The sequence below is a fragment of the Ursus arctos genome, unplaced genomic scaffold (assembly GCF_023065955.2).
Source record: "Ursus arctos isolate Adak ecotype North America unplaced genomic scaffold, UrsArc2.0 scaffold_22, whole genome shotgun sequence".
NCBI lineage: Eukaryota > Metazoa > Chordata > Mammalia > Carnivora > Ursidae > Ursus > Ursus arctos.
The window spans coordinates 55,146,827-55,159,551 of NW_026622897.1; the positions used below are offsets into that span (position 1 = coordinate 55,146,827).

Consider the following 12,725-nt stretch of genomic DNA (forward strand, 5'->3'; position numbering starts at 1 on the left):
AGATCTTGGCACCCCTCCCCCAGCATCTTCTGTACGTACCTGCCACAGCCTACCATGCACCACTACACACACTGTCCTGGCTCTGGACCTGGACCTCCTTCTTCCATAACCCTGATCCTCTGTCAAACAGAGCCAGAGGCCGTGGAGCGGGGCCCCTGAGACCGTGAGTAGCTATGAGCCAACTGCCAGCTTCCTTACACCGCCTGGGGGCCAAGTGAGCCTGATGGGAGCCTGCGGACGCAGCCAGAGCTCATGGCCATCTCCAGGCATGGTTCCCTGACCCCTCACCAGTCAGCACTGGCTCCCACCCTGGGGATTGTGGCCTAGGCTCCTGCCCTTCATCCCAACCCTGCCCCAGAGTCCTTTCCCCAAGGGAGAACCCCCACCAGTTTTCCAAAGGACTTAGTGTGGAGGCTGTGGAGCCAGTAACGGAGGCCCCTAGGTTTGAATTACAGCTCTGACCCTCATCTCCCACCACCCCTGCGGCCATTCTCTCCCCAGCCCTGGAGAGAGTTTCAAGAGTGTCAGAATGTCCATGCTACTGACCTGATCCTAAAATGCTGAGGTGGGACTACATAGGCCTGTGGTATGATCCCACCTGTGGTAGGAGTTCCCACTCAGCCTCCCTGGCTGCTTGCCAGCCCTTATGTGCACACCTCTGGGAGAGGGGAGATTATCCACTTCTCCCTCGGGACTGCCCTATCCCTAGAGGGATAGTTCTGCCTGGCAGAGGCCCTGACTCAAGTTCAGCTGAGAATCTGCCTCCTGTGATGCTCCCAGCTATGCCTCAGGGGCCACAAAGCATAGATGCCCTGCAGAGGTGGGCAGCAGAAGTGTGTTTCCAGGGGCGCCTGGGTGGCTCAGTCGTTAGCGTCTGCCTTCGGCTCAGGGCGTGATCCCGGAGTTCTGGGATCGAGCCCCACGTCAGGCTCTTCCACTGGGAGCCTGCTTCTTCCTCTCCCACTCCCCCTGCTTGTGTTCCCTCTGTCGCTGGCTGTCTCTGTCAAATAAATAAATAAAATCTTAAAAAAAAAAAAAAAGGTGTTTCCAAGCCCGGGGTTCTAGCCTGAGCTCCCACAGCTGCCCCCACCAGTGACTCCAGCCCTTCCTGTTTCTTGCCTCTCCTGAGGACACTGGACAGGCCTAGCTGCCATGGAGGGAGCAGAGCAGGTAGACCAGGACCCTCACCTCCCTCTCTTTGCACATTATACCTCTATTAATGTAGCCTGGGCTCCTACAGACCCTTGTGGGGAATGCCTCCTCTTCTCTCCTTTGCCTCCCTCTGTGATTACTTACTTCTGAGTCTGTTTGCCCCTGCACTCAGTCTCCCTTGGTTCTGGGATGTTATTTCCCCGACCCCCTCTTTATAGGGGTGCTTAGCCCCTTGGAGAAGAGCAAGACCCTCAGTGTGGGCAGAGGGGAAGGAGGATGGCTGAGGCACCTGGAAAAGCAGCTGCTGATCCCTTAGCATGGAGGGGAGAAGACAGGAGAACTAGAAAAAGAAAAAGATCTAATGTTTATCGAGCTAGGTTTAGTGCCCAGCCCTCCCCGTACTAGGACACGTAATCTCTCTATTGTCCTGTGAGGAGGGCTGTTTTCCCCATTTCACACATGAGAAAACAGGCTTTGAGTGACTTGCCGAAGGTGATCTCTAGGTGGTAGCCTGGGAGTCAAACCCAGATTTTTTAGCATCAGTGTTCAACTCTTCCTTCCTTGAAGGAATCAAGGCCTCAGCAGCGGGGCTGATCAGTGCAGGACCAAGTGGTGCTCGCCGAATGGCAGCTAGTCCCTCTGCCCTGACCGAAGCCCCAGGAGGGTGAGGTTTGGCTACTGAGGTGTTGGTCATTCTGGTATTTGCTGGTTTATGGAGCAGCAGACAGAATATTTGAAATCGGGACAATATCCAGCAGTTCAGGATATGCAAACACCCAAGCCTCGTTCCGGGCATCTTCCGTTGTTAAAGACCTGGAGACTCCTGGGAAGGTCACATTCTAGAAAAATCTTGGTTCCAGCAGAGGTCTTTGAGCACCAGGGGGTGAACTTGATTCTCTTGCAGTGACCTCATACCTCAGAGATGCTGGAAACAGCTGTTTGATTAGAAACGAAGTCCCACACGACTGACGTCCCCTTCCCGCTCCCCGTCTCAGCCACACTCCTGTCACATGGGGACCATGCATATGCCACACACACCAGAGCCTGAGGAAGTGGAGGTCTGAGGACAGGTTTTTTTGAATTCCGAGGGAGCCACAGCCTGGTTTGAATTCCTTGAGTCCCACAGTTCTTTCCACGCCCTGACTGGAACCATCATCATTCCTGTGTCACACCCACGAGCCTGTTCCTTCCACTCTCAACTCACTCTACCCCTTGCTTCTGGTTCTCTTTCCCTGGCACCCACTGCTCAACTTCTTCCAGGCCCTCAGCCTGCTTTCCATTGCCTCAGCCTGCCGCCTTCCGTACTTGCAACCTAGTTTTCCCCACGTCCTTTCCGCTGTCCTGCCCGGAGCCTGCCATTTTCCCTGCCCACAGACCCATTTCTTTCACGACCTCTATCTCAAGTCATTCCTGTGACCTGGCTCCTTCCAGCCTGCCATCTGACGTCATCAGTGCTCTCGGCCTGGCTTCTTCCCTGCCTGCATGGAGGTTTTCTTCCTTGCTGTATTCACCCACACCGCGTTTGCCCGGTATCCGCAGCCTGATTTCCCATCCCGCTGCCCTGTGTCCTCCTGCCCGCAGCCCAGTGTGCTCCAGGCCCTCTTGGCACATGGCCATTGTCATGTCAGGTGCTATGTGTAGGAGACATAGGGATCCCCCCTCAGGGCCTTGGTTCTCAGGGAGGGTCAGGGTAAAAGCAGGGCGAAAGGTCCTAGTAAGTCCTCTTAAACTACATCCCCTGTGACAGCACCCAAGTCCACTCACCCCTAGGCAGCCCATCCTTTTGCAGCCTCACAGGGAGTCTACCAATCCCCAAAACTTTCCACCTCCCTGGCCATCCTCTAGTCCCCTCTTTTCTGTTCCTGCTGAGGAGCCATGCCTGGGGGTGTCTGGGAGCAATGGTGGGAGCAGGGTGGAGGTGGCTCAATCTTTGACCCCCAGTTTTGGTTGTAAGTGAGTCCCCCTCCCCTACCATCCACCCTGGTGCCCGGCTGGTGCCTGGCGTGCCTGGTGGGGGCAGGGCTTCATGCAGGTGGCTCCCAAAGCAAGAGGAAGGCTCTTTAGCTTGACGTTCAATCCGCCTCTTCCTTGGGGGTCACTGCTCCCATACCCCTGCCTCGGAGCCAGCCTGCTCCTTCCAAGCCCAGACCCATATGCAGAGGGGGGGCCAGAGGCGTGCTTGTCTGTGATCTACTGCCCCTCCCCAGTACATCGGTCTCTCGCTTTCTGACCTAGACCACTGGAAAGTTCTTCCTTTGGTCTACCAGACAGCCATCCTGCTTCAGCTTGAGTCATTAGCCTTCCCCTGGTGGAACCAAAGAGCTGGTAGCTGCTGATCCCACACGTCTTCTGGTCACACGGTCAACCCTGAAGCCTCCGTGGGGTGGAGAGGGGTGGGGAGTAAATCACCGGAGACAGGCAGGCCTAAGCAGCCCGCAGAGGCTCTCAGGTCCTACACGCTTGTTCAGTTTTGTGCCAGAGGGTGACGTGCAGACTTCTCCCTCCATGGACAGTCAGTTCAGCCTATGCTGCGAGTCAGTTCTCCGGTTTGTGGGGCCGCAGGGAGGGCCTGGAGATGACTGCTCTGTGTCGTCCTGCGGGAACAGCTGCCTCGGGGACTGAGGGTTGACTGTCTGATGCCGCTGCAGGGACAGAGGTCTGGGGGGCTCAGTTGGGCTGGATTGTGAACAGGAAGGGCTTTGTCCGGAAGGCTTCCTGGAGGAGGTTCCTTGTGCCGGGATGCAAAGGGGGTGGGGAGAGGGAGGTGGGAGGTACCCAGTCACCCCAATTCCTGCCCTGACTGAAGTGCCATCCCTCTGCCCTTGCCCACCCCAGAGTCACCGGCCTGAGAAGGAGTGGCCTGTCAGGAGTCTCAAAGTCTACCTGGGAGTGAAGAAGAAACTGCGGCCACCCACCTGGTGAGCTGGGGCCGGGACCTGGGAGAGCGCAGAACTGATGAGGGGGGCTTTGGACTTGACAGGGGTTGGTACCATAATTCTGAGGGTGCGGTCAGCAGCAGCAGTGTCACCTGGAAACATGAATAGCCCAGACTCTTGGTCCCACCCCAGACCTGCTGAGTCATGGACCCTGGGGGTGGGGCCAGCAGTCTGTGTGGTAACAAGCCATCCAGGGGACTCTGATGCTTGCTCATGTTTGCGAACCACTGGCCTGGATTGAAATCCTGTCACTGACTACCTCTGGGACCTTTCTGTGCCTCACTTCCCACATCTGTGGAATGCAGAAAATAATGGTACACCTGTATGTTTTTGAGATGGAAAGTGATGCATGGCCACTATTATTATTAATTGCAGTCGCCAGATCTGGTTTCCTGACTTTCTCCTCTCATCCGTGGGCTGTGCCCGTTGTCTCTCAGGGACTTGGGCAGGCCTGGGGGTGGGGTGGGGTGGGGGTGGGGAGCCAGGGGCCTGGGAGGCTGGTGCGGGCTGAGAGGAAGAAGCAGTGGCCGGAACGTGCTGTGCTTGCAAGAACGCCCTGACCTCTGCCCCCTGGCTCTGGCCCAGGTGTCTGGGCTCTGTCCTGGGCACCTGGGCTCGGGGGCCTCTGTGGGCTGGCAAGTGACTCCACCTGCCTCCCTCTGCAGCTGGGGCTTCACAGTGGTGCACGAGACTGAGAAGCATGAGAAGCAGCAGTGGTGAGTGTGGGCCCTGGCCTGAGACCCCAGGCTGAGGAGAGATGGTTGCGTGTCCCCTTTGGTTGGGTCCTTTCACTGTCCACATCTGTGCGCTGCCCGGAGGCCCTGGGCTGGGGAGACAGGCGGGGTGTTCCGTGCTCAGCCTTGGGAGTGTCCCGATCTGTGCCCTACCCCGCAGGTACCTCTGCTGTGAGACGCAGATGGAACTCCGGGAGTGGTTTGCCACCTTCCTCTTTGTGCAGGTACCGGGGGGCGGGGGGGTCCTGGGAGGCTTCCATTCTGGGGAATGGGACTGTTTGTTTCTTCGCTATCTTGGCCACCAATTGCTTCAAGGAGATTTTGCGTTGCTTTTAACTCATTTGTTAGTTCATTCACTCAGTAAGCCCTTCCTAGAGTCCATGCTGGTCCAGCCCCAAGCCAGGTGTGGTAGAGACAGGGTGGAGACCCCAGCCCTCAGGCATCCCCAGGTGGAAAAGAACACAGACCTAGAAGTGGCCTGTTAAATAGCCCAGTGTGGTCAGTGTGTGGAAACAGAGAAAAGCTTGGGGGCCCTCCCTGGGGGAGGTGGTGGGTGGGTGGGTGGGGAAGGCATCAGGGAGGGGGTGTCATGGGAGCTGAGTCTGAGGAGGCCTTCACCGCACAGGACGCGGGCAGAGGGAACAGTTGATCAGCAGAGGCATGGCAGGAGAACTACAGCTTGCCCCGTGGGGTGCAAAGAGAGAAGGCAGGAGTCCCAGAAGTTGACACTGGAAAGGGAGTCAGGAGCCAGATCTCAAAGAGCCTTGAAGGCCATTCCCAGGAAGCCGAAGTTGACCTAGTCAGCATTTTGAAGGGAGAGTTAGAAGCAAGAAAGTGGTGTGCAGGTTCGTGTCTGAGAGGGCTCGTTCTGGATGCGGCGTGCTGGGGAGGACAGACTGAGGGAGTCGGGTGGCTGCTGCAGCGGGCCAGGTGGGTACAGGCTAGGAAGGGCTTGGAGCCAGAGTAGGGCCGGGGTTGGGGGAGAGGGTTGGACTCAAGCCATAGATTTTAAACCAGAGCTTAGAATTATTTAGGGAAAAGGAAGACAGAACTGTACCAGGGCCCTGAGCTGAGTCCTTTTAGCCCTGAGCTTCCTGGCGGTCAAGCCTAAAGGGAAACAGGTGGATTCTATAGTTTTCTTGGTTTCTGATGAAAGGAGGCAGACACATGTTCCTCTAGAACTGTTTTCTTGGTGCCGCGTTCTTGGAGCTGTTTGCGGACCTGGAGGTGGGAGTTGTTGAGTAACATCACGGGCTGGGTTTTGCCAAGGATACAGTCATGTTCTCCTCTAACAGCTGCTTCTCATATTGACTGGGATCAAAGCGGAGGGTGTCACCTCAGATCACAGCTGCACGCATTTCTGGGAAGGGCGGGTGGGTCCGAGCTGAGCGTCTGGGTGAGCTGAGTGCCCTCCTCTTGCCTGCTCCCCAGCACGACGGGCTGGTGTGGCCCTCGGAGCCCTCCCGTGTGTCCCGGGCAGTGCCTGAGGTCCGGCTGGGCAGCGTATCCTTGATCCCCCTGCGTGGCAGTGAGAACGAGATGCGCCGGAGTGTGGCCGCCTTCGCTGCGGACCCCCTTTCTGTGAGTGGCTTTCTGTCCCTATGGGCAGAGGGCTGGGGCCTGGCTGGGGTCCGCCTTCCCCGAGTCACCTCTCCACATCTCCTGATTGCCAGCCCCGCCCCCTCCCTCCGTCCTCCTACCAATCCTGACAGGCTCCTCTGGTTGGCATAGTTCACAGGAGCCCCCTCTTTGGCTGGCCCTGGGGGACCCCAGCTGACCTGAGCACTCCCAGGCCAGCGTGACAGAGGAGCTGCAGAAGCTGCAGCAGGGCCGCCGGCCCCTGTGAACCCTCACAACGCGCTTATGGAATCTGGGCTTCTGTGCCTTCCCACAGCTCCTCCGCAACGTCTGAGCGGGCGGGAGCCAGCCCCTGCCTCTGGGACTCCGCGGCCGTGAAGCCTTCCTGTTCAGACACCCTCATGCCCTACGTGCCTGGTGTGAACCAGCAGGGGGCGCATGAGGAAGCCGCACCCCCACACCCCGCATCCTGACCGCAGCGCGGGGTTCCCTGGCCAGGAAGTGGAGGGCAGCAGGCTCGGCCTGAGGAGGAACCCCTCACGGGCTCTGTCCAGGTGCTCAGCCCTCCTGGCTTGGCCTGCTCCCCATCCAGGGTAACCCACCCTGAGTTTGAGGGGTTGGAGAGATGGGATGGGCATCAGTCAGGAACTCTGGAGGACCACCATCCTTGCAGAGGCCCAAGGCCCTGGGGCCCCGCTGGAAGGGTGCCCACCCCCTTGTCCCAGACTCCAGAACAGCAAAAAGTGGGTGCTCTAAAGGAGCATTCAGCTGGGATGGGGAGGGAGCTCTTGGGTATGTTTCTCTGTAGCCTAGAGCTGGGCCCGGGAGGCTTCAGGAGCCCCCTCCAGTCTAGGCTGACTGGGAGGGCCCAGGCTGCCTGGTGCCCCTTCCCCACTTTGGGGGCCTTTTGATAATATAAACGTATCTGTATATTTTATCCTATGTTGCCGAGGCCTGTGATTGGTTGGGGGTTTTAGGTGTTCTGGTGTAGGAGGAGCCAGGAGTTCAAGAGGCCCAGAGGTGAGTGCCTAGTGCCCTGAAGCTGGGGGGACCCAGGCCCTGAGCTGTTTAGCCACTCCCTTCTGCCCCAGGCGGAGCCATGGCCCAGTCCATGCCATCCGCCATCCCCATTGCACGCCGGTGCAGACAGGCTGGGAAGGCCGGTCCTGACCCTGGCCAGGACAGACCCCAGCTGGAGCGAGCCCCTTTCCCTGCTGCAGTCTAGAGTCTGGGCAGGGGCCTGGGTGTAGCATGTGAGTGACTCAGGACAGCCCCCCACCGGCCCCTCTGAGACACAAGGTCACAGAGTCACAGGAGCCTTATTAAATTAGGAAGAAGAGTCTCAGGTGTCCCTTGGTCCCTATGCATGCCCCTCCAGAGGCGGGCCCTGCCTTACCCCAGGAGGCTGCCCTCACTGGGCGCTGCCTGGTTGTCTCCTCCAGGAAGACAAGGCCCTGGCAAGTGGGGGAGATAACGAGCTGCTCAGAGACCTATTTGGGACTCCCTGGGAAGGTGCCAGACACCACATTCCTGCCTCTGCCTAGAGCCTCATTACCGGCCTCTCTCCAGCGGCTCAGCAGGCAGACAGGCTGACCTCCCAGCCTTAGCCTCAGCCGGTGGGGGCTGGGCAGAGGGGGTGGAGATGGGTCACATGACCTCTGATTCATAGGATCTGGCTCTGGTAAAGGCTGGTGTATGGATGGAGTCTTGAGGACCTGAAGTTTTCTCCAGGTTCCGTGTTCCAGTCTCTCTCTCTCTCTTTTTTTAAAGATTTTATTTATTTATTTGACAGAGAGACAGCCAGCAAGAGAGGGAACACAGGCAGGGGGAGTGGGAGAGGGAGAAGCAGGCTCCCAGCAGAGGAGCCTGATGTGGGGCTCGATCCCAGGACTCTGGGATCACACCCTGAGCCAAAGACAGACACTTAACGACTGAGCCACGCAAGCGTCCCCTGTGTTCCAGTCTCTTGAGAAGGGGAGGTGGATGCTAGACTGGAATGGGTTTCCTGGCCAGTTTCACAGACTGGGGCTAAGCCCCTTGAGTCTCCCACCCTTATCCTACCCTAGGTGGGCTGCTCCAGGCCAGGCTGACCATTCTGCCGGCAGCTAGGACAAGATTATTGTCCAAGTGCTCAGGGTCTGGAATTCTTCCCTGGATCTGACCTTGGACAGACCAGCTAGTTCTGAGGCCTAGAGAGAGGGTGGGGGAGACTGGAAATGCCCCAGTGCTAGGCTGCCAGTGTCACTGCCCAGGCTCAGGGATTGGTTGCAGTGACTCAATTGGGCCACCAGGGGGCAGCCATGGATAGCTCAACATTCCTGGTCCTAGAACAGGTTCTGGAGACCACAGTGAGGCTGTCCTGCCCAGGCCTTGTTCTGCTGGAGTGTGGCGTGGGACCTGGCCCTGCCTTCGACTCCAAGACTAGTGATATTCTGGAAGGCCAGGATCTAGGAGCCAGAAGGAGAGAATAGTCCTTTTCCAAGTACCCACTGTGGGTCAGCACCTGTGCTCTCTGCACGCTCCTCCTGGCAGAGGAAGAAAGGCTCAGAGAAGGGAGGTGACTTGCCCAAGGTCACAGCTCTCCTGAATCAGGGCTGAGGTCCATTTCTACAATCCCACTTTCAGGGGGAGGGGGTCTCCCTCTTCCACGTCCCTCCTGATTTCAGCTCTTCTCTCTCCTCTCATTAGTGGCCCCATATGTCCCTCGGGGAAGGGGATCTGTACTGTCAGGAGTTAATGATAACTTAAAGTGCTTTCCCTTGGGGTCAGGGACAACATCCCAACAGGAGCCTTCAGGCCTCAACCTTAGTGAATTATGGCAATGACAACAGTGTAATGGGTGGATTAGGGGAGGAGGCTCTGCTGGTCTTGGTCACAAGGACGCCTAGAAATGGGGCCTCTTGGGACCCTGAGTGGTTTATATTCACGTATTATTTGAGGTTGGGATGGGGGGGAGGGGTAGGATGTGTGAAGATCCCAGAGCTAGACGCTGAGGATGTGGGGAGCAGCTCTTGAAGAGGAGGGGGCTTTCTGGAGGAGGAGGTGCCCCCACGCTGGCCCTGAAAACTGGAAGCCTTGCCAGGTGCACATGGTAGGGAGGGGTGCAAGCCAGGGTGAGGGCGGGTTGAGGTGTTGGGAGAGAAGGACCAGGCAACCCAAGTCTGGGCCTGATCGCAGGGGACCACAGTGAACCCTGGGAGAGAAGGCTGTGGCAAGTCCGTCTGGGTGGTGAGGGCATTGTGGATGGAGAGGGAGGAAGGAAGGGGGGAAGGGCTGGGTGATGGGATGAGATGTCTGTCTGTCTGTCTCTGTCTCTCTGCTACCTCCTTCCTGCTCAACCTGCCCACCCTGCAAAGTGTTCAGCAGCCTTGGAGGGCCTCCAGGCCTCGGGAGACCCCCGGGCTCTGCAGGAAATCGATGGGACAGGGGAAGGGAAGATGGGCCCCGCCTCCTCCTTCCCCCAGACCCAAGGGATTGGGGAGGGGCCTGGAGCTGAGGCTTTCTCACCTGGCCCCGTGCTCTGGAGGCTCCCGAGCCCCCTGCCCACAGCTTGCTGTTTTGGAAAAACATGGGTGTGGATGCCAGTTGGGCAGATGCCAATGCTCCCATGTATAAGCTCTGGAACCCTGGCTGAGTTCCTGAGGTCTCTGATCCTCACTGTTCTCATCTGCTTTGGAGATATTAATAGTACCTACTAATGGGAGGATTAAATGAGCTAATATGTGTGAAGTACCTAGCACTGTCCCTTGATAATCCCCTTCCCAAACATGTCTTCGGAGACATAGCATCCAGAGTCTTCTCCAGGCCCAAAATCTTTTACTTCAACAAGCACTTGTTGAACACCTACTGTTTGCGGGGCTTTGCTGGACACGAGGGGGAGCAGATAAGTAAATGCTGGGTTGGGGGAAGAGGGAGCCCTTCCGGCAGGGGTATTGATCAGGAAAGATTCCACAGAAGATGTGAGGCTACAAAGATGAGCAGATTTCTGCAGGTGGAATTAAGAGGGAAAGGTGTCTTCAGAAGAGGGAACAGCATGAACCAGGGGCAAGGTGATGTGACCCTGCAGTGAGCAGCCCATTGTGGGTGCAGCTCAGTGCCCCGGGGCCTATCCCCCATGCGTCTGGTGTTGGGGGTTTTGCCTTTCCTGCCCCTTAAATGTAACCCTATCCCAGTCAAATGGGCTCCTTGGGGTCTTCCCCCACCAGAACAAGGAATAATTCCTATTCCTTTAGATAGCTCTGTGACCAAGTGTGATCCAGGCCCTAATCTGGGGACTGTTTGTCTATCACACATATACACATTAGTACAGGTGGTCTGAACCTCCCAACCTCACCTCCAATATGACACTTCCTTCAGGAAGCTCTTCAGGATTGTTCTTCCATCCTGTGTGCACTTAGAGTATGCGTGTCTATGCCCAGGTCAGTTGCCCCCAGCTAGGGACTGGCCCAGGGAGGAGCAACCAGAGCAGGGCCCCCTGGTCAGCCCAAGCTGGTGCAGCCCTGGCGTGTCCCCTCTCCCATGCCACTCTCAGCTTGTGGAAATTTCCGCATTTTCTTTGCCCTGGTTACAGCTCCTCCTGCTGTATTTATCACCCTGGAGACACAGTGGCACGGGTGCACACATGCCGCACACGCACTCGTGCCCTGTACACACGTGCCGGCACTTCCAGATATGCTCGCGCACGCGGCACGTGTCTGAGCGCCCCCACAACAAAGCTCTCTAGGAAAATTGCCCCCACCCTCCTCCCCCTCCACTCTGTCCTCCCACCACCAACCACCTCAAAACACCGAGACCGAAGAGATGGGCTGGACGGCCCTCCCACCCCTTGTCAGCCCGGGAGGCCATCCCACTCCCTGACTACGGCGTCTTCCTTCCCACCCCTTCTTCCCCACCACCCACTTTTCCCTCCGTCTGTCTCCTTGGCTTCTCAATCCTTCCCTCTCGGCCACTTCTCTGCTCCTGTCTCTCTCTCCCTGTGCCTCAGTCACTCAGAGTCCTCTCGGCACTCTTTCGACCCTCTGAGGTAGAAACTGTGCTTCCTCCCTGCCCTCCCTCCTGGGGACCTCACGGGGGCTTATGGGGACAAAGGGACAGGCCTAGGGGACCCAAGGGCCTGAGTCTCCAGATCCTGTCATGTCAGCCCCTCCTCCTGGGTGAGGGGAGGGCTGTGTGCCTGGCACCATGGAGACCAGCGTCATGGTAACACAGCTTGGGTGGGCACAGCCTTCCTCCTCCTAGGGGCCCCCCAAGGCCTCCTAGGAGCTGCCAAGCAGCTCTGAGGAGATGGGCCTTGTGCTGGCGCCCACCCCCAGCTCATGCCAGCCCAGGATACCCCCACCCTGACCATCTGTACTTGCATCCCAGCTTCCAATGCCACAAGTCACTAATCTGAAACAGGGGAGGGTGGATTCTCTTGCAAACATGAGCTCCAGAGCTGGGGACCTTGAGGGTCTTTCATATCTGAAGGCTCATTTATTGACTGAGGGCCAGCGAGGGCAGGGACTTGCTTAGGGGAACACAGCAAGTCTGGCCAGGCGCCTGACTCTGAGACATCAGCTCTGTCTTCTGGGCTCCCCCCTTCCACCCGGCTCAGGGATCACTGGCACAAAGGGGTCATTCCAACCTGGGAGGTCTCCAGCCAGTCCTTAGTGTTGGCGATGACAGTGTTGCAAATGGCAATGCTGAGAAGCCACAATGCATCCCCCAGCACCTCCTGGGCTAAGGCTTTGCCCGTGTTCTCTCATTTAATCCTTACAACCAACCCCATGAGGAAGATCTCTTTTTATAGATGAACAAACCAAGACAGTGTCAGGTGACTAATGAGCGGCGTGGCTGGGAAGGAACACAGGTCCTTCCCAGATGGTGTGGGTGAGCCAAAGCTTCATGCCCTGTGCCCTCCCCAGCAGGCACTCTAAGTCAGTGGCAAACTGTGTTTTCAGTTCTGTCTTTCCTTCTGGAGAAAGTTCACGGGGAGGATCTGGGGCTTAGTATAAGTTTGGCCTTAGGGTTTCTAGAAGCCAGGGGGTTATTTTTCTAAGAAGGTGGAGAGGGAACAGAGCCTTTCTAGTATGGTTAGCCCTAGGGAGGCCCTCCCTTACAGTCCAGCATTGAACCCTCACAAATCCCAGGTCCTTGGAAAGTCCTGTCCAAGCCCAGGCTGGAGCTGTGTGATGGAGGGAGGAGACCCTGCCTCCCGGGCCCAGCCTCAGCTTGTCTACCGACCTTGATGGAGTCACAGTGCAGTTGCCTCCCTCCTGGCTTATGTAATCATTCAAATATAGCAGCTGCCTTTATCCCACTGAGTCACACCCCCTCCCGCCCCCAC

At 57.5% G+C, this 12,725-nt stretch overlaps 1 protein-coding gene across 5 annotated transcripts in view; it reads left to right on the forward strand.

Moving 5' to 3' along the window:
* Positions 1-7,337, forward strand: part of LOC113269274 (arf-GAP with Rho-GAP domain, ANK repeat and PH domain-containing protein 1) — a 28,286-nt gene extending 20,949 nt beyond the window's left edge. The window contains exons 27-32 of one of the 5 annotated variants that reach the window (XM_044390873.3): positions 131-163; positions 3,988-4,070; positions 4,754-4,804; positions 4,983-5,046; positions 6,254-6,403; positions 6,717-7,337. In XM_044390873.3, coding sequence (XP_044246808.2) covers positions 131-163; positions 3,988-4,070; positions 4,754-4,804; positions 4,983-5,046; positions 6,254-6,403; positions 6,717-6,734 — 399 coding nt within the window. In that variant the 3' untranslated portion in view covers positions 6,735-7,337. Of the gene's footprint in view, positions 1-130; positions 164-3,987; positions 4,071-4,753; positions 4,805-4,982; positions 5,047-6,253 lie in introns of all 5 variants that reach the window. The other 4 variants (XM_048217080.2, XM_048217084.2, XM_048217082.2 and 1 more) reach the window with 4 other exon arrangements.
* The last annotated feature ends 5,388 nt before the right edge of the window (positions 7,338-12,725 follow it).